At 40.5% G+C, this 21,412-nt stretch overlaps 3 protein-coding genes across 8 annotated transcripts in view; 1 reads left to right on the top strand and 2 right to left on the bottom strand.

Annotated features, from left to right (window-relative positions):
• Window positions 1-21,412, bottom strand: part of LOC142159871 (uncharacterized) — a 100,577-nt gene that overhangs the window by 20,712 nt on the left and 58,453 nt on the right. The gene's annotated exons all lie outside the window — the stretch shown is intronic.
• Window positions 1-21,412, bottom strand: part of LOC142159815 (uncharacterized) — a 202,168-nt gene that overhangs the window by 156,588 nt on the left and 24,168 nt on the right. The gene's annotated exons all lie outside the window — the stretch shown is intronic.
• LOC142159825 (uncharacterized) lies at window positions 1,360-19,605 on the top strand. 4 transcript variants are annotated; one of them, XM_075214601.1, is made up of 7 exons: window positions 1,360-1,416; window positions 6,916-7,040; window positions 7,170-7,361; window positions 7,486-7,564; window positions 7,679-7,776; window positions 7,921-8,032; window positions 17,178-19,605. In XM_075214601.1, exons 2-7 carry the CDS (start codon window positions 6,963-6,965, stop codon window positions 18,515-18,517), a joined length of 1,899 nt encoding a protein of 632 aa, XP_075070702.1. In that variant the 5' UTR covers window positions 1,360-1,416; window positions 6,916-6,962; the 3' UTR covers window positions 18,518-19,605. The 4 variants fall into 4 exon arrangements, with proteins under 4 accessions (XP_075070702.1, XP_075070701.1, XP_075070699.1 ...); XM_075214600.1 differs by having other exon boundaries at window positions 7,441-7,564; window positions 17,181-19,605; XM_075214598.1 differs by having other exon boundaries at window positions 7,441-7,564.

The raw sequence follows: 21,412 nt of genomic DNA, 5'->3' as shown, positions 1-21,412 counted from the left end.
GCCTCAGAAGCTCTCCCCAACTTCATCATCATCATCGATGATGAAGGAGACTGCAACATAGTGGTTCAATAACTGAAAAGCCTCAGAAGCTCTCCCCAACTTCATCATCATCATTAATGATGAAGATGGCTGCAACATAGTGGTTCTTTAATTGAGAAGCCACAGAAGCTCTCCCCAACTTATCATAAGGTAAGATCATAGGGAGACTAATATTCCTTACAAGACATGTGCTGGCCAAGGAGTTCCCCTCATCTCCGGCTGGTGGTGACGGTTCTTCCACGGTTGTCCCATTCCTGGCCTCGCTGTCTTCTGCTGTTACAGTTCCTCTTTCTCGGTCCACTTCTGGAAACTCAGAAACATTTGTTACTGCTCCTGCTTTGATGAGTGGATTGTACGTATACTACAAGAAAAAAAAGAGATTATGATTGGTGATTATGGCTCTTTTTGAAAAGGTCAGGAGGCACTGGAAAAACAAAATAACCACATTTAATAACAATATAAATAATGTGGCTTAGAGAGATGAAACCTTACCCTACATAAGCCCTAATAACTTTGCCCCTAATTGCATTCCGTGCTATTCTTTTGGTGTGTCCGAGTTACCTCCAGCCATTGATAGTGACACCCGGCATCTGCTGTGGTCCTGGTAAGTGATGAGCCGCAAATGGAATGTGGCACAACAGAAGCTTCTAAGGTCCCATTCCGATGTGTAATATGTGTATTGATGATTATTCCGAGGCGTTTCATCCATAAAGGGACTTTCTCCAGGATGTTGCTGTACTGTGGAATCTGTAACATTATAGGGAAATAAAAAAATGTAATTTATTGTTAAACTCTTACCTTCTCTATCCAGACTACAGTTATCTTGTAGTGTGGACAGATGAGCAAAATAAAGAGGAAAGACAAAAAAAAAAAAAGATATAAAAAATAAAAAGACAAGGGAAACATTTTCTGTAGTGTCTGGTCATCCATTATCACCAGTGAACTTCCTTAATGAATTGCTAGATAAAAGATTAGTTATTGCTGTAATACACAGTGATATAACATCTTGTTATGGGATGGTTCTTAATAAATAGATCCCTATATCTTATAACAGTATGTTTGCCTGTGAAAGTGGGTTAAACCACAAGAAAATGGCCACAGTCTTACATCACTTGTGACAAATTTAACTCTCTCTAGTGTTTGCAAGTGTCTCTGATTAGTGAGATTCTGCTCTGAGTTCATCACTAGAAGGAATAAAATATATAATAATAAACGGAGATCTAGTGTCTCCGTGCTGGACGGACAGACCACAAGAACATGGCCGCCGCTCTCCAACTCTACTAGGACCCTGCACCCGACTGTATGTCTCTTCCTGCGCATGCGCGTTACTGCGTCCAGGGGGAATTCATGACTACTCATAGTGATTGGAGGCTGCTGGTCAGTACTGTTTATTCTTATTTATAGAGAAGAGGGCGCCCCCATGCTGTGCAGGGAAATGTGAGAGGGCAGCTCGTTATATAGTCCTGTGTGTGAGGCCTGGTCACACTGTTCTTTATACCAGCACCATAGTCCCTGCATTATACTAGTGTCCCTATATTATACCATAGTCCCTGCATTATACTAGTGTCCCTATATTATACCAGTATTCCTGCATTATACTAGTGTCCTTATATTATACTAGTGTCCTTATATTATACCAGTATTCCTGCATTATACTAGTGTCCTTATATTATACCAGTATTCCTGCATTATACTAGTGTCCTTATATTATACTAGTGTCCTTATATTATACCAGTATTCCTGCATTATACTAGTGTCCTTATATTATACCAGTATTCCTGCATTATACTAGTGTCCTTATATTATACCAGTATTCCTGCATTATACTAGTGTCCTTATATTATACCAGTATTCCTGCATTATACCAGTGTCCTTATATTATACCAGTATTCCTGCATTATACTAGTGTCCTTATATTATACCAGTATTCCTGCATTATACCAGTGTCCTTATATTATACCAGTATTCCTGCATTATACTAGTGTCCTTATATTATACCAGTGTCCTTATATTATACCAGTATTCCTGCATTATACTAGTGTCCTTATATTATACTAGTGTCCTTATATTATACCATAGTCCCTGCATTATACTAGTGTCCTTATATTATACCATAGTCCCTGCATTATACTAGTGTCCTTATATTATACCAGTGTCCTTATATTATACCAGTATTCCTGCATTATACTAGTGTCCTTATATTATACTAGTGTCCTTATATTATACCAGTATTCCTACATTATACTAGTGTCCTTATATTATACCAGTATTCCTACATTATACTAGTGTCCCTATATTATACCATTGTCCCTGCATTATACCAGTGTCCTTATATTATACCAGTATCCCTGCATTGTACTAGTGTCCTTATATTATACCAGTATTCCTGCATTATACTAGTGTCCCTATATTATACCAGTATTCCTACATTATACTAGTGTCCTTATATTATACCAGTATTCCTACATTATACTAGTGTCCTTATATTATACCAGTATTCCTACATTATACTAGTGTCCCTATATTATACCATTGTCCCTGCATTATACCAGTGTCCTTATATTATACCAGTATCCCTGCATTATACTAGTGTCCTTATATTATACCAGTATTCCTGCATTATACTAGTGTCCCTGCATTATACCAGTGTCCCTATATTATACCAGTATTCCTGCATTATACCAGTGTCCTTATATTATACCAGTATCCCTGCATTATACTAGTGTCCTTATATTATACCAGTATCCCTGCATTATACTAGTGTCCTTATATTATACCAGTGTCCCTGCATTATACTAGTGTCCTTATATTATACCAGTATTCCTGCATTATACTAATGTCCTTATATTATACCAGTATTCCTACATTATACTAGTGTCCTTATATTATACCATAGTCCCTGCATTATACTAGTGTCCTTATATTATACCAGTATCCCTGCATTATACTAGTGTCCCTATATTATACCATTATTCCTGCATTATACTAGTGTCCCTATATTATACCAGTATTCCTACATTATACTAGTGTCCTTATATTATACAAGTGTCCCTATATTATACCAGTATTCCTACATTATACAAGTGTCCTTATATTATACCAGTATTCCTGCATTATACTAGTGTCCCTATATTATACCAGTATTCCTGCATTATACTAGTGTCCCTATATTATACCATTGTCCCTGCATTATACTAGTGTCCCTATATTATACCAGTATTCCTGCATTATACTAGTGTCCCTATATTATACCAGTATTCCTGCATTATACTAGTGTCCTTATATTATACCATTGTCCCTGCATTATATCAGCACCAGTTATATTCCCTGCATTATACTAGTGTCCCTATATTATACCATTGTCCCTGCATTATATCATCATCATTATCCCTACATTATAGCAGTGGTCCCCACATTATACCTGTGCACCATCATTATACCAGTATTCTCATATATGACGGTGCCCCAGCAGTTTCCTTACACCAGAATCCACCATAATCAGCACCCAGGAATAAATTGCTTTTAGTTGCAGACCAAGACATTAAGGGCTAGATTTACTAAGCTGCGGGTTTGAAAAAGTGGGGATGTTGCCTATAGCAACCAATCAAATTCTATCTGTTATTTTGTAGAAGGTACTAAATAAATGAAAGCTAGAATCTGATTGGTTGCTATAGGCAACATCCCCAGTTTTTCAAACCCGCAGCTTAGTAAATCTAGCCCTTAATGTCCACAACCCCGCGTGTTATTGGTTACATTGCTGTATCCAGCTGTGACCAGTACATGTATATTCAGTAATGACTGACACATCATTGTATATTGTAAACGGTGCCCAGCATATTATATACTGAGCCCACCTGTTTATCTCGCAGGCCCTGGATATGTTCAGTTTATAAATGTTCTACATATTGGGCCTGTTTCTTCCTTTGGACCCATCTGTACATAGTTACTTTCGTTGCTGGTAGTGGCAATTAGTGGGTTATTCCTGCATGTAGCTGACACCCTATTATAGCTATTTCCGGCACTTAATGGAAGCTGTAGTTGGTGTTATGGCGTTTGTTGCACCGACATCACCTGTAGCCATTGGTTAATGCCAGCAGCAGCTATAAGCAGGTGCAGAATACTGCAGTGTATGGACAATGTAGACCTTCATTATCCAGATATGACACTGCAGGCGAGAGAGTCCTGGTCTACGCTGTCATGTTATGTATGGCCGCCAGTCCCCCACCACCGTGACCACCAGTTTACCCATAATCTGGTAGTGTCCTCTCTTGTCCTCCAAATATCCAGGTTAAAGAAGTGCAACTCTGCTCCTCTTACCCTTTCTATATATATTATGTAAAGGCTTTTTTAGACTTCTCCTTGTTTGCATGAAGATATTCTACTTTGATCCTTACATATAATTCTTATTTTATTGGTCTCTCATCTCTCTTTTCTTATTTATCTTATATCTGTTGGCAGCAGTTCCCACATACATATGACAGTATTCCTATGTGTTTTGTACACATATGTTTTACTAAGAAAAATGCATTTTTAAATTCAGATCTGGAGCAAGATGATTCTCCGGATCTGCGCATCCACCTATACAAGTGGTCATAATTCATTTTTAGCAACTGGTAGAAGTGAATGTTTCTGATTCACTGAGGTTCGGCTGTATAATCATAAAGTAATGACACAGAGGAGGACTAATAACAGGCACAGAGGTATAGTCATTAAGGAGTTAGAGTGTTTACTTAACTTTGATTGTAGGTTATCCAACCTACAATCAAGCGTCAAGAACCAAGCAAGGCACTTGAAATGATCCAATTAAATTGACAGTAATATTCGTGAGAATAACTCATCCCGCGCACTGTTTCCATTAGTACGGTAATTTTAATGCAGATTTTTGCTCACAGAGCTGCGAGAAAAAAAATAATCAGGGTTGAAATTACCGTACTAACAGTAATAATGCGCGGGCCGTGTTATTCTCAAATATAACGCGGTCATTTGAATTCCCCCCCTTAGTGTTAGGTTATCCGGACACTTCTGTTTAAGTCCACTGGAGAGATTTCAAAGTACTCCCGTTGAGACTAGGGGCTGGATTTACTAAACTGCGGGTCTGAAAAAGTGATGATGTTGCCTACAGCAACCAATCAGATTCTAGCTGTCATTTATTTAGTGCATTCCACAAAATGACAGCTAGAATATGATTGGTTGCCACAGGCAACATCTCCACTTTTTCAAACCAGCAGTTTAGTAAATCTAGGTTTTCTAATCAATATCAGACCCCCTTAAGATTACACTACTTATTATTATGTCATAATTACAGACAACGGTAGATGGCAGCTGGAATACACAGTAATGTTTGTTTCCTTCAAGGGCAAAGGCCATCTTAAAATAAAGTTTGCTCCAATCACAAACTACATGTAATCATATTGTGTCTTGAAAATGCAAGTTCCACATGTCTTCATAAACTTTCCAACACTGGCAATGTTAAAGGAGAAAATTATCCAATATGTAATAAGGACAGGGTCACACTACTATGCTGAAAGCTGGAAATGACAGCTATGGTGCCCAAAGTATGGTGAAAGCATAATAATATTTATTGAGCAGATATGATCCAGATAGTGCAGGAAAAGGTACAAACCAAATATTGCAGAACCTGAACAATGGATCTCTGGGTGAGGTTGAAAGCAGGTAACAACAGAGAATGCGGTTGGTGCAGGTGAACGGGCTGAGTGGAAAGAAACCAGGAACAGGGATGTCGGCAGTCAACTTGCAGTAGTCCAAGGGAACAGGAGACGTAACACTGAGAACAACAACAGTAATGACCAGCAAAAGTGAACTGAGGGAGACAGGCATAAATAGGGAGAGAACAGGTGCAGTAATTAATGTGAGCAGGAGGTTAACTCCTGCCACAGACGGAAGAGACAAAGGTTCTGTAGCATCACCTCTGGCAAGTCAGAGGTACTGCAAGGCACATACAAATAACTCCAGGGGGTAAATGTATCGAGCTGAGAGTTTTCCGGCAGGTTTGAAAAGTGGAGATGTTGCCTATAGCAACCAATCAGATTCTAGCTATCATTTTGTAGAATGTGCTAATTAAATAGCTAGAATCTGATTGGTTTTTCAAACCCGCTGGAAAACTCTCAGCTCGATACATTTACTTACCCCCATGTCCATTGTAATCCAGGAGACAGGAGCTGCCAAGACTAAGCAGCATGCTCATGCGATACTGCAGTACAGGCGAAGGCAGATCCTGACAGACAGAATATAATGGATGTTTACTTATATAAAAAAAAAATCTTTATAGTAATGCCTGTACTTATTGGTCTAGGATGTAATATAACGCCTTGCAAACATTGCAGTAAAGCCTTGTCTTGCATATAGAAAAAGTGATGGACATCGTGAATCACAAACCACCTCTGTCACAGGATCACATGTCGTTCTTGGGGATATTTTGCTTCTCATTTCTTCCACTAGTGCAACGTCTTGTACCTTAATGTAGAAGAACTATGGCCCTTACCATTTCATGCAGAGAGAGGGGTTAGCTGGGTATGCCGTTTACCCAGCTAACCCCTCTCTCTGCATCATTCGGTTTGACTTCAGCTCAGTTGAAAATAAATTCACATTATACTTATCTATGCATGTATTAATTAACCATGAAGAGTTATTGTCATCTTACCATCTTTCCTCTTCATTACAATGTTATTCCTACACTACAAAAACTTGTATCATCACTGTTCTTTCAACTTTACAGTATTTACATAACATATTACTGGTTGGATTATTTATGTATGATACTCGCCCACTATATTTTTGATTTATATGATACAGTCTTATATTCGTTATTTTTACTGTGCACCAGGATCTTCTCTGCTGACTTCTCCTCACTTTCAGTTTCCTTCACAAGATCCAAAGTATTCTACCCGACTGATCCACGGAGTATGGACAAGGACATAAAAGAGATGGCAGAGAGGATATTAAATCTCACCCTGGAAATCATTTGCCTGCTGACTGGAGAGGTGAGGGATTCTGGGAGTGTCACAGTGACCTCACTTGTATCGCTATTCAAAGCAGGCATCTGGCTGGATAGGTTAGAAATTCTAGGAACTTATATAGTGATGTTTGTTAGTGTCTTTCTCAACACACAGGATTACGTAGTTGTGAAAAAGATATCTGGTGAGCATGTGAAGCCTAGCAACCATTCCCGTGTGTTGGGTAGACTGAGAAGGACCCAGAGCCCCATCACGGTGCCTCCACCTCACTCACTGATACATGAGAGAAACAATGACCAGAGGATTCTAGAACTCACCAACAAGATCATTCAGCTGCTGACTGGAGAGGTGACTGCTGGGAATGGGACATTATACAGTAACACCAGGGGATGTGTCTGGGTGATGACTGTATCATTGTGTGTGTCAGGTTCCTATAAGGTGTCAGGATGTTGCTGTCTATTTATCCATGGAGGAGTGGGAGTATTTAGAAGGACACAATTATCTGTATGAGGACGTGATGATGGACAATACCAAGACCGTCACATCACTGGGTAAGAGGAGACTTTAATTTATTGTAATGATGAGAGCTTGAGGTTCACCTAGACTCACTCATCATCTGATCATCACATATAACACTGTATTCAATCACAATGTGTCTCCTACAGATGGGTCTAGTAACAGAAATCAAGCAGAGAGATGTCCCCCTCCTCATTATTCACAGGATTGCACAGAGGAAAATCACAGTATCCCACAGGAGTATCAGGTAGATGGAATTTAGGGTCTCACTAAAAATCAAAGTTGCTATTTCCTGTATGATCTGTTTAGTGTGTGTGTTTTATACACTCTTTATTCTCAATTAATGTAATCGGACATTATTAACGTGTTTATTCTTTTGTGGGTTATTTAGGGTGAAGATCTGACTGATATTGAGGTAGAAGATCTAAAGGGAGAAGAAGAGACATATGTGAGGGGTGATCAGCAGTGTAAGGAGGAGGAAATCCCTACAGATATCAGTACAGGTGAGCACAAGTTAATAAGGAACAAGTATCTGCCCAGAGGTGGAGCCATCAGCCCCTATTAGACTCCTGCCTCACATCATATCATAGTGCTACCAGCCCAGAGATCTGACCAGTCTCCTCCCCATACTCTGGTGATTCTCATATATCAGGAGCCATCAGCCCATATTAGATTCCTGCTCTCCGCCTCACATCATATCATAGTGCTACCAGCCCAGAGATCTGACCAGTCTCTTCCCGATACTCTGGTGATTCTCATACATCAGGAGCCATCAGCCCATATTAGATTCCTGCTCTCCGCCTCACATCATATCGTTGTGCTACCAGCCCAGAGATCTGACCAGTCTCCTCCCCACGCTCTGGTGATTCTCATACATCAGGAGCCATCAGTCCCTATTAGACTCCTGCTCTCCTCCTCACATCATATCATTGTGCTACCAGCTCAGAGATCTGACCAGTCTCCTCTCCACACTCTGGTGATTCTCATACATCAGGAGCCATCAGCCCCTATTAGACTCCTGCTCTCCTCTTCACATCATATCATTGTGCTACCAGCCCAGAGATCTGACCAGTCTCCTCCTCACACTCTCTGGTGATTCTCATACATCAGGAGTCATCAGCCCTATTAGACCCCTGCTCTCCTCTTCACATCATATCATTGTGCTACCAGCCCAGAGATCTGACCAGTCTCCTCCTCACACTCTCTGGTGATTCTCATACATCAGGAGTCATCAGCCCTATTAGACCCCTGCTCTCCTCTTCACATCATATCATTGTGCTACCAGCCCAGAGATCTGACCAGTCTCCTCCTCACACTCTCTGGTGATTCTCATACATCAGGAGTCATCAGCCCTATTAGACCCCTGCTCTCCTCTTCACATCATATCATTGTGCTACCAGCCCAGAGATCTGACCAGTCTCCTCCCCACACTCTCTGGTGATTCTCATACATCAGGAGCCATCAGCCCTATTAGACTACTGCTCTCCTCTTCACATCATATCATTGTACAACCAGTCCAGAGATCTGACCAGTCTCCTCCTCACACACTGGTGATTCTCATACATCAGGAGCCATCAGCCCTATTAGACTCCTGCTCTCCTCTTCACATCATATCATTGTACAACCAGTCCAGAGATCTGACCAGTCTCCTCCCCACACTCTGGTGATTCTCATACATCAGGAGCCATCAGCCCCTATTAGACTCCTGCTCTCCTCCTCACATCATATCATTGTGCTACCAGCCCAGAGATCTGACCAGTATCCTCCCCACACTTTGGTGATTCTCATACATCAGGAGCCATCAGCCCCTATTAGACTCCTGCTCTCCTCCTCACATCATATCATTGTGCTACCAGCCCAGAGATCTGACCAGTATCCTCCCCACACTTTGGTGATTCTCATACATCAGGAGCCATCAGCCCCTATTAGACTCCTGCTCTCCTCCTCACATCATATCATTGTGCTACCAGCCCAGAGATCTGACCAGTCTCCTCCCCACACTCTGGTGATTCTCATACATCAGGAGCCATCAGCCCCTATTAGACTCCTGCTCTCCTCCTCACATCATATCATTGTGCTACCAGCCCAGAGATCTGACCAGTCTCCTCCTCACACTCTGGTGATTCTCATACATCAGGAGCCATCAGCCCCTATTAGACTCCTGCTCTCCTCCTCACATCATATCATTGTGCTACCAGCCCAGAGATCTGACCAGTCTCCTCCCCACACTCTCTGGTGATTCTCATACATCAGGAGCCATCAGACCCTATTAGACTCCTGCTCTCCTCCTCACATCATATCATTGTGCTACCAGCCCAGAGATCTGACCAGTCTCCTCCCCACACTCTCTGGTGATTCTCATACATCAGGAGCCATCAGACCCTATTAGACTCCTGCTCTCCTCCTCACATCATATCATTGTGCTACCAGCCCAGAGATCTGACCAGTCTCCTCCCCACACTCTGGTGATTCTCATACATCAGGAGCCATCAGACCCTATTAGACTCCTGCTCTCCTCCTCACATCATATCATTGTTCTACCAGCCCAGAGATCTGACCAGTCTCCTCCCCACACTCTCTGATGATTCTGATACATCAGGAGCCATCAGCCCCTATTAGATTCCTGCTCTCCTCCTCACATTATATCATTGTGCTACCAGCCCAGAGATCTGACCAGTCTCCTCCCCACACTCTGGTGATTCTCATACATCAGGAGCCATCAGCCCTTATTAGACTCCTGCTCTCCTCCTCACATCATATCATTGTGCTACCAGCCCAGAGATCTGACCAGTCTCCTCCTCACACTCTCTGGTGATTCTCATACATCAGGAGCCATCAGCCCTATTATACTCCTGCTCTCCTCCTCACATTATATCATTGTGCTACCAGCCCAGAGATCTGACCAGCCTCCTCCCCACACTCTCTGGTTTGTCTCATACATCTCATTACAGTGGGTTTCAGTCTGATCTTTATCCACAGACACAAGACACTGATCAATGGAAGAGACCTTTTCTGATATGACCCATGATCATCTCTGTTTACTGCACCCTGTGACATTACCCGTTATTCCCCTTTTATAATAACACTTGTTGAATAACCATTCTCATTGGCTAGTGTGGCCTTCACTTACCAAGTCTTCAGATTTCATGAACGTTTCTGTCCTTCCACAGTGGAGTTTACCTCTACGACCAGGCCTGCTTGTAAACTGAATGTGTGTGGTACACAATGGTGGAGGATCTAGTCTCCATTTATGGGAACTCCTGATTCAAGCTTGAACATTTTACTCTGACTTTGCTTTTCTCTAACCTAAAAGTGGAGAGATTCTCGCACTCCGACATATGTATGATACATAGTGATATCTGGTAGTGTCTTTCTCAACACACCGGATTACAGTGCCCTGAAGGGTCTCTACAGCAGTGTCACTCGCGTTTGTTTCCTTGACAGTCTTACGATGTTTCTTACTACGTTTTCTGCATCACTGTGCTCTGCCCTCTGATACTTATATAGAGAGACATTCTGGGTATCCGCCCTATTCGCCCTGTTGTGTCCGTTCGGCCCGTCGCTTTCTAATTTTCCGAGCTCAGTACCATGTCATGTGTTATAGAAGATTAACTATTATAATAAAAAGCTGCTAACATGTTCTAATTCATACATACTACATTTGTGTGAAATCTTCATATATTGATATATTAGAGTGTACGGAATTCTGTATAGTAATATATTTCCTGTAGTCTTTGCCTGATTTCCTGTGTAGCTTTTTAGGCCATTTCAAACTGTATCCACCTTCATTGTCTGGTTTTGAAACGTTCCACCATCTGTTGTTTTGGATGAGCACTTTCTATGGCAAAGAATGTTGAAAATGCATCTGCACCAAATATATTGGTGTTTCCAGGAATGCCTCCGATATCTGCCCTTCAGCTCTTTCCGGGGGGCCCATGAGGTGAACGTTCTCACGTCTCAGTCTATTCTCTATACCATCAGTTTTTTCCTGGCACAGTCAGGATGGTTGTTGATTGGTGGTTATCTCCCCATAGTTGTGCGTGTCTTCCAGCGCGTGTATGTGCCGCTACATCGTTAAGTTTAGAAACATCGGGGCTAATCCAGAGTTAAACGCATATGCGTCTAAAAAATATGCTGTAGTCGCATCTGAAGATGCGCCCAGCTCTGCGCCAGGTTTACCTCCGGCGTACTTACAGCCAGGTACCCTTACACTCAACCAAGTCATAAGGTATAATCTTCTTTCTCATATACGAATGAAAGTAGCAATATATTCTAACCTATCCGCTTCAGAGGTTAATCCACAGCCAATCAGAAGCAGATAGCTTCTGATCGGCTGAGTGGATGACAGCTCACATAGCCGCTCCCAACAATGTGTGTGTGTGTGTGTTATCTATATATATATATATATATATATATATATAAACACATAAACACATAACAGGAAAGGCACTCACGTTTGAAGATATTTCTCCAGCCTGGGTGCAGGAACTCCAATAACATGAATGTAAAAAATAGTATAATTAGGAGGCACTCACAGGACTTTTCCAGATTGTTAGAGTATTTATTCCATTAAAAATTGGTCAACTTTTCGGGCTCCACACAGCCCTTCATCAAGATATAAATATATATAAGAAGCCACCAGACCAGAAGGTACCCCTACTAATTTATTTATAGGGAAGTCCAAACCTAGTACACAAAAGTGGGACCCATGTGGTCTTGACTAACGTGTCTGAAGGCTTTCAAATAGCGTTTCACCAAGAGAAAAGCTATCACTGACTTTAAATCCTAATTTGGCACAATAATTGACACCTTGGGGATTAAAACAAGTGAACTCTTTCGCTCCCAAGTTGTGTTTGACAAAGAATTAGCTGTACTGCTCTCTGAGCTTGAATCGCCTTAAGATAAACAAGGAGGATCGGAAAACAGGCCCCGTAGAAAAATTCTTTGTAGACGAATGTACCAAAATCGGTCTCCGATTCTTCCCTACAACCTTTCATGAAAAGAAATATCAAGACTAAGCCAGCTGCCAACCAAAGTTCTAGAGATAGACCCACTATTGATTATCAAGCAATGCAAACCAAAATGTTCCAGGACTTTGCCCCCTTCTACCATTCAGAAAAAAAAGGGAGCCCCCCCCCCGATAATCCTCTGTGCACCGCTGCTCCCCCCCCCTAATTCCGCCAGACACCAGCTTCAGAATGGTCAAGAGTGAGCCAACACCCAGAGCGAGAGATACCACCTCCATGATACCAATGACACACTAAAAAAGGGACCTGTTTTGAGCTAATGCAAAGTGTTGAAATCTTTAAGTCTTTCAATTGATCATTAGATTTCAGGGTTTTCTTTGTAATAATACTGACTTTGGGTCAAGTTTTTAAGCAAACCCATCTTTTGTATGCACTTTACCTTTTATACTCTTCGTAATATAGCTATACAGTTATCTCTGTTGCATTCCTAACCCTGTAGGACCCCCTTCTTCCCCACCCTGTCCCCTCCCCCTTATCCAGTCCCTGCAATAAAATAAATATCAGGACTGAAGACTGCTCTAATGAATTTGAATATCCAGTCTAACACATACCTATAAACTGCGGGCAAATTATACTCTCTAATATTTGGAAGATTAACTCCTCCATCATCAAGTGGTTATTGCAAGCATAATAACGACACTCTTGGTTATTTATTAAACTAAATAATTTTTTTACAACCTTGGTAAAGAGCCTTAATATATTGTTTTGTGTGTATAAACTGCAGCATTTGCATAGGGTAATTATTAGTGGTGAATTTATCATAAACGACACAGGAAGTTCTTTCCATTTCAGGAATTAAGTTGTGATTTTCTTTATGAATGATGACAAGGGCTGTGGAGACCTAAATATTTAAGTGTTTTGTTGGCCAATTTAAAAGGAAAATGTGCCTGTCTAGCCTTGGTAATATCTTAAGGTTCACATCTCCCACCTTAATTCCTTTCCAATCTCTTAATTTATTTAAAAATGTATTCAATGCGACATTAAATAGGGCAGGAGGTAATGGGCAGCACCGTCTTGTTCCTCTACCCAAGAATAAATATTGGTATTTCATGTAATTAATAGTTAAGAAGGCTTTAGGATGATTGTAGATAGATGGAGGTGTTGAAGTTTAAATATTCTGACAAGGTGTGACCTCTAAGTGCGGGCAATGGCTTTGTCCGCATCTAAACTCACCACTGTAGTAGTCTTTGTATCGATGAGTATGGACCGTAGCTGCTCTCGGATGATGAACATTATGTTCAGAGAATCTGCTCTTGGTAAATCTCTTTTGTGCTTGATGTAGTAAAATTTGAAGACTGATAGTGATGATATTGGTTAAAATTATTACATTGATTAAGTTGTGAGATTGTACTAGTTCTGGATCTTTTTTTGGCTTAGGAAGTACTACTATCCTGGCCACATAAAAATCTTTTAGTTTCCCTCAAATATGGATTTAAAGAGTTGCCAGGTGAGGAGTAACATGAATATAGAGCCTTTTAAAATACTCTGCGCCTTGTCCAACTAGGATTTGAGTTTTTTCATTAGGTAATTAGTTGTTTGATTTTTTCGTTTAGTCAGTGGAGCTATTAAGTTATTTCATCTGCTGTATGTTTCCGCAATGCGGCCTCTTAAAGAAATTTTATTACTTTTTGATGGGTCATCATGCTAAGGGACAAAAGCTACAAGTCAGAAAATTGTCATCAATGGTGAGGTCAATCTTCGCAATCTGCTTTCTTATTATCTCTTATGAATGCAACCTCATCTTGAAGTGTTTCATGTGCAGAACTGAAGTCGTTGTGTGGGGTGCGACCAGCTCTTCCATCTTGTTTTTGTTATGGTCAGTTCATACACCTAGATCCTCCAGTTCAGATTTGATTTATTTTACTGTCGCTCTTATTATTTTTGTCTAGACTCTATCAATAAAAATTGTCCGCTGTGATTTGGTCTGGTTCCAACGCACAAAGTGATTTAATGGCAAGATGCAATATATGATAATTCAATAGAATAAGTACAGCCAATACATACGCAAGCGCCCTGGATCCAGCATACAGTCATTCAATCCTGAAGTCTGTGGCCAAATAGACTGTATAGTGGACCCAGAGCCTGGTTTATATATAGTTTGTGATACATAAAAAACAGTAGTGAGGTCTTGGCGTGTTTCTATAGGTTCAGGATTCAAGACATTCCAGAATGCAGTCATAGGTCGGTTCAAACAATGCCCTCCAAGGGTGGGGGTCAACTCTCCAACAGGTGTATACGTGTCTTCCCGCCGAAAAGCTAGTTTAAACTGGTCTATTTGCATTACACACTCAATATCATTCTGATCATTATTCCTCTTCCATCCATAACTTATATACGCTTAGCCGATTGTAGTTGATGTCTGATGGGAAAAAGTGGATTAGAATGACACTAAACATGATATGTTTCCTAAATCCCAACCCTTAGAGATCAACAAAGTGGTTTTAATATTATTATATTAAACTATTAAATATATTACATTCGATTATAAATGACTGTGCGTTGGAACTTTATTAAGGTGAACTATTTACAAGTGAATGTGTGAGAGTAAGTGTATGCAGAAGTGTTTGCAGGTGTTATTGCTAAATACGCCATTCCACGCCGTAGCGTGCTATTCGCATATTTTCACATAAAGTAAAAAATTAAATTGATAGTTATTAATTGAAAAGACTCCATCCAATTATTCAACTTCCACACTCTGAATTCAGAAGTTATGTCAGCTTTAAAGGATGTTAGTAAAAGTTGAATGGACTGTAGGGTGAATGGGCCATCGAATGCTAGCGAGATGTCCCCTTATCAGGCTGGAGTGGTTTGTTGAGATGAAAATGAGTAGAAGAGTTGTAGGTCGATTTGGGGGTTTTATGCACGTGGCTTTGATTTGAAACTGATGGGCTTGCGTTAAAGCCAAATAAATGTGCTGGATGTACTGCTTTGTTTGGGTTTACTTTTTTGGGACCCATTTTGGAGAATTTACTTCTATCGTTTCAGGCAAATAAGGGAGGACCATTTGGATAGAACTGGTTTTTTTTCAGCTCAGTATATATATAAATAGCCTTAAGGTGTGTTGATTTAAAATCTTCCATTGAATGCCCATAAGTAGGTGTTAGATGAATATTTTCTTTAGCGTTATCACATTGTTCTGCAATGATACCTTGAGCGCTCACAGCAAGGCAGCGATGTTTCTTATTGTGAGTTGTTCACTGAAGCTTGTGATCTGGAGCGAATGGTTTTACTGCAAAAAGTATTTGTAGCAGATTATAAGTGTTATGTAAAAAATAAGACTCCTGGCTAAGGCTCGTGTAAGTATAATCTAATTTCAGGGTTGTAGTGTATGAGTGAAAGAGAATGTGATTGTGCTGAAAATGTCCAGGTCAGATAATGGTGTTAATTAAATCGGCTCTAGGTGGGCGAGAAGGTTCCAGGCAGTGAGTGAGAGATGAGTGACATGGGGCCTCTAGTGTTGTTGTATGGCGCCTCTTACCAGCATCCTCAGGCGCAGAAAAGATTCTTTGTGTAGCAAACTCCCAGCTTTTACCCGGGGAACTGGGAGAAAACTTGCTGGTGCCAGTGGACTGACCGCTGTCTGGTGGAGGAAAGTTGTTCTTGGTGTGATGCAGGAGAGCAAGTTTTTTAGAGATACGAGATTTAGTGCAGCTGTTGGAGTGGGGTTCTCTTTGAGCCTCTGTTTGCCTCTGGTGAGTGGTATGGGCAGTGGGAGGTGAAAATTTAGACCTTATCTTCTGGAGCCTAGGTTGACCTAGAGTGGCTCCACATCAGCGGGTCTCCACTGCTCTGTTCCAGAGTGCTTCGAGGTGCCCACTCTGGTCAAGGTGGGGTTTGAAGAGTGAGTCCACCATTGGGGGCAGCACGTTGGCTCAGTGGTTAGCACTTCTGCCGTACAGCACTGGGGTCATGAGTTCAATTCGCGACCATGGCCTTATCTGTGAGGAGCTAGTATGTTCTCCCTGTGTTTGCTTGGGTTTCCTCCGGGTGCTCCGGTTTCCTCCCACACTCCAAAAAAACCATACTGGTATGTTAATTGGCTGCTAACAAAATTGAACCTAGTCTGTCTGTGTGTGTTAGGGAATTTAGATTGTAAGCCCCAATGTGGCAGGGACTGATGTGAATGAGTTCTCTGTACAGCGCTGCGAAATTAGTGGCGCTATATAAATAAATGGTGATGATGATGGCGATTGAATTTGTTATAGTCCTGTCGGAGCTCTGCGTCTGCTCACTGTGGCTCCTAGGCAATGACCTCCTGTTCATGATTTTCTAGTTAGCTCACTAGTGTCTCCTTACTAGAAGGGTATTGTGTCCTGTCTTCTCTTTTACCTTCCCCTTAGCAGAGTTGATAAAGAAAGAGGAGTTAAGGATAATGGAAGGGTGTTGGCTTAGGAGGAAGTAGTAGACAGCAGGAAAATGAAAGCTAAGAAAGTAATCATGTTATAGTACTGCTCCCAATGAGTTTTCCTTGTTTCTCTTTACAAACTGTATGGTAACCCATGCAGTAGGAATACTATAACATTCCTCTTCATAATTATCCTACAGAAATCTTAAAACAACATAAAAAATGGTTCAGAGTGTCTTGAATACAAAGTGAACATATATGTTTTTATATTTCCAGCAGATGAACACACCATCAGGAATATCGCAGAGGGACATCTCGTTTTTTCTACAGATTGTGAAAGAGAATATAATAACATCAAGCAAGATTCAGCAGTAGAAAATACTATTATCTTAACTATACATCCAGTACTTCAAAGTTCAGATATATCATCTGATTCCTTTAATCTTGAGGGATGTTCTCCTGATAATTCCGATATTGTTACACATAGTACCGATTATACATATGATAAAATCTTTCCATGTTCCAAGTGTGGAAAATGTTTTGCAAAAAAGTCAAATCTTGTTGAACATCAGAGAATTCACACAGGTGAGAAGCCATTTCCATGTTCCGAGTGTGAGAAATGTTTTGCAAAGAAGTCAAACCTTATTGAACATCAGAGAATTCACACAGGTGAGAAACCATTTCCATGTTCTGAGTGTGGGAAATGCTTTCCATGTAAATCAATTCTTGTTACACATCAACGATTTCACACTGGTGTGAAGCCCTTTTCATGCTCTCAGTGTGGTAAATGTTTTACACAAAATTCAAATCTTTTTGAACATCAGAGAATTCACAAAGGGGAGAAAACATTTCAATGTCCTGAATGTGGGAAACATTTTACCTGTAAATCATATCTTGTTAAACATCAGAGAATTCATACTGGGGAGAAACCATTTCCATGTCCAGAGTGTGGTAAATATTTTACACGTAAATCACATCTTGTTGAACATAAGAGGATTCACACTGGTGAAAAACCACATTCATGCTCTGTCTGTGGGAAATGTTTTGCAAGGAAAACAAGTCTTATAGAACACCAGAAAAGTCACTTAAGCGTGAAGATATTTCAATGTTCTAAATGTGGGAAATATTTTGCAAACAGTTCCAATCTTGCTGAACATGAGAGATTTCACAACAGTGAGGAGCAATTTCCATGTTCTGAGTGTGGTAAATGTTTTACACGTAAATCAGTTCTTGAAACTCATCAGAAAATCCACACTGTGAAAAAGCCTTTTTCATGTTCGGAGTGTGGGAAATGTTTTACACGTAAATCTATTCTTGTTACACATCAGAAAATTCACACGGGTGAAAAGCCATTTTCATGCTCTGTATGTGGGAAATGTTTTGCAAAGAAGTCAAATATAGTTGTGCATCAGAGAACTCACACAGGAGAGAAACCATTTCCATGTTTGGAGTGTGGGAAATGTTTTGCGAATAGGTCAAATCTTATTATACACCAGAGAATACACACAGGTGAGAAGCCATTTCCATGCCCTGAATGTGGGAGATGTTTTGCAAAGCGGATAAGTCTTGTTAAACATCAGCAAATGCACACAGGTCAAAAGACTTCCATGTGTTGAGAATGGAACATATTTTACACAGGTATTAAATCATGTTAAATATAAAAGAACTTGCACAGATGAAAAACTTACCACTAAAGGATTAACCACCCACTGTTACAAGTTTAGAGACACGCTACTGTATGACTGTAAGTTTATATGGACTATCTATCCTGACCTCCTGTCTCCCACTCACCCCACTTTGTTTTTTTTTATTGTCTTCAATTATGAGCTAATAAACATAAATATACAAAACAAGGGAGCAAAGCCAGTTAAGCATAAAGGTTTTCGGTCATTAAACTTTAATACAGAGAGTCGTAACTGTATCTCCATATAACAGAAAAAAAAATCAATATCCCTCTTACGAACAATCCATGTCACTATGTTAAGAGTGGAAATGGAATTGAATAACAAAGCCATAATACCACTCAGCAATGCAGCCATATCCTTTAGTTGCAAAGGGAAGGTTTATGTCTTTTTATTGGATTGCTGGATTTTTTGCCGTAATCCTGGGGGAGAAGGAAGTACAATAAGATAGACAGCCTAGTGCTGATCCCAGGAATACATTTTATGCAGTAAAGAGAGAGAATGCTTAGCCAACCCCCTAGTGTGTTGGTGGACAGTGTAGATGGAATGGCTCCCAGCTTGGCTAACACCAGGCTTTGTCCCCATCCCCCATGTATTACGAATAAGAAGTCGCCAAGTTTCCCGCTTTGTATACATCTGTTTAACAGACATCCATATAAGTAAAGACCTTTGTTTAGACCCCTTTAATACTTAATGACACTGCTGCAAGGCTTCACAGAAAGTGCAGGGATCCCCTCCTCCCCTTTTCCACAATACTTGTATTTTTAAGACTCCCCAGAATAACACAAGCTCCAATGTGTATTATATGTGAGTGACAGGAATAACACTGGATACAATGTGTATAATGTTTTCTATGTGAGTGACAGAAATAATAGCAGTTCATGTATGTATAATTTGTATTATATATAACTAACATTATTATGTATTATATGTGACTAGTAGGAATTAAATCTGCTTCATTATGTATTATATGTGAGTGAGAGGAATAAAATCTGTTCCAATGTGTGTTATAAAACTAGCTCTATTGTTTATTTGTTCTCCAGAATGATGCCACTTAGTTACATTTGGTGGGGAAGTGGCAGCTCTGCAGTGACTGTGACAGAGCCCTCTCGTGCTAATACACGTCTAGAATGATTTTTCTGTCCGCCCCGATGTAGAACAATATGAGTTGTGGCTTTGAGGAATCTAATAGTGTTTACTCAAAGAAGTTGTTTTGACCTCTCAACAGCTCCTACACTAATGAGACTGAAGAGCTGAATGTCACAAAGTAACAACGAGAATTCTGGCCCCTCATCTGAAAAGTCTTTGAAACCATTTGGGTTTTACAGATAAACATAAACTTGCTTCAAAAAGTACTTATCTGAGTACAGCATCTCCTACCGACTCGGAAGCATAAACTTCACAACCCAAACAGCGAAACTAATATCCACATCAGCTGCATCACTTTGTAAATGCCTACACTCGGCTCCCATGTCCTCCAGAATCCAATTAAAATCACTCAACCTTACCTATAAAGCCTTTGTCAGCACCACCCCTGCATATATATACCCAACCTTATCTATACAGCCTTTGTCAGCACCACCCCTGCATATATATACCCAACCTTATCTATACAGCCTTTGTCAGCACCACCCCTGCATATATATACCCAACCTTATCTATGAAGCCTTTGTCAGCACCACCCCTGCATATATATACTCACCTATAAAGCCTTTGTCAGCACCACCGCTGCATATATATATATATATATATATATATATATATATATATATATATATATATATATACTCAACCTTATCTATAAAGCCTTTGTCAGCACCACCCCTGCATATATATACTCAACCTTATCTATACAGCCTTTGCAAGCACCAGCCCTTCATACATCTCAAAATATTTGGCCTCTTATATGCACCTCTGAATTGTGCCTCACCTCACCTCTGGTAATTATCCTCTCCTGCCTGAAAGACTTCTGTCACTAGACATTTACAGAATTCCCTACCACTATGTTTATAAACACTCTGAAAGCCCATCTCTTTATTATTTTGCCACCCTATCTTTGTGTTCTGCTGGGGACCGACTGGGCTTGCCTTGCCACTGTCCCCTCTCTTTCTTGCAAATGTGCCCTCTAACCGCAGTAGGCCTATCACACTGGTCAGAGCTGCAAGTTAGCAGCAGTGTGTTGGTTCTGGAATGCTGGTTTACAGACTCACAACAGCTGGATAACGGATTATATTTGGTCTAATCTGCAGGTCACAGGAATTACAGCTGGTAAGTAGTCACTAAAGCAGGTTTTTGAAGCAGTGATGTTTATTACCCCAAGTAGCCCTTATAAGGACAATTACATTAGTTTGTGGTACTAGTAATCTTTCAAGAGTTACAGATGAAATAATAATGCATTACATGGTCAAACAGTCCTCCTTTTATACAGATTTACACAGATACCCTGGCAGGAGGTAATCCAGCCTCCTGCAACTCTAACCAATCCAGGTGCTACATGCAGCCTGCACATAAATCAGCCTTGAGGGTGCTTAACACCATTTTACATTGCTGCTAGTAGCACCACAATGTCTGAGGTTTTCTATTGAGTGTTTACCATTGGGATATAACATTTCTCTAATCTTGCTTTTAACCAATTTAACTTGCAAAATTCACATTCATCTGTGATCACTTGCATAGGGAGTCTACCAGCAAGTCTAATTACCTCCTCCTGTGCTTTCAGGCTCAACAAACGTCTAATATAAGATTATCTGTCTCCAGAAAGGTTCACCCGCGCTGTGCAATAGGGGTTAACCAAACTACAAATCACATAATGAACAATCAGCAATGAGT

This window comes from Mixophyes fleayi, chromosome 6 (genome assembly GCF_038048845.1).
Source record: "Mixophyes fleayi isolate aMixFle1 chromosome 6, aMixFle1.hap1, whole genome shotgun sequence".
NCBI classification, from domain to species: domain Eukaryota; kingdom Metazoa; phylum Chordata; class Amphibia; order Anura; family Limnodynastidae; genus Mixophyes; species Mixophyes fleayi.
The sequence above is the reverse complement of the archived record's forward strand: the minus strand, read 5'-3'. Positions and strand labels throughout refer to the sequence as shown.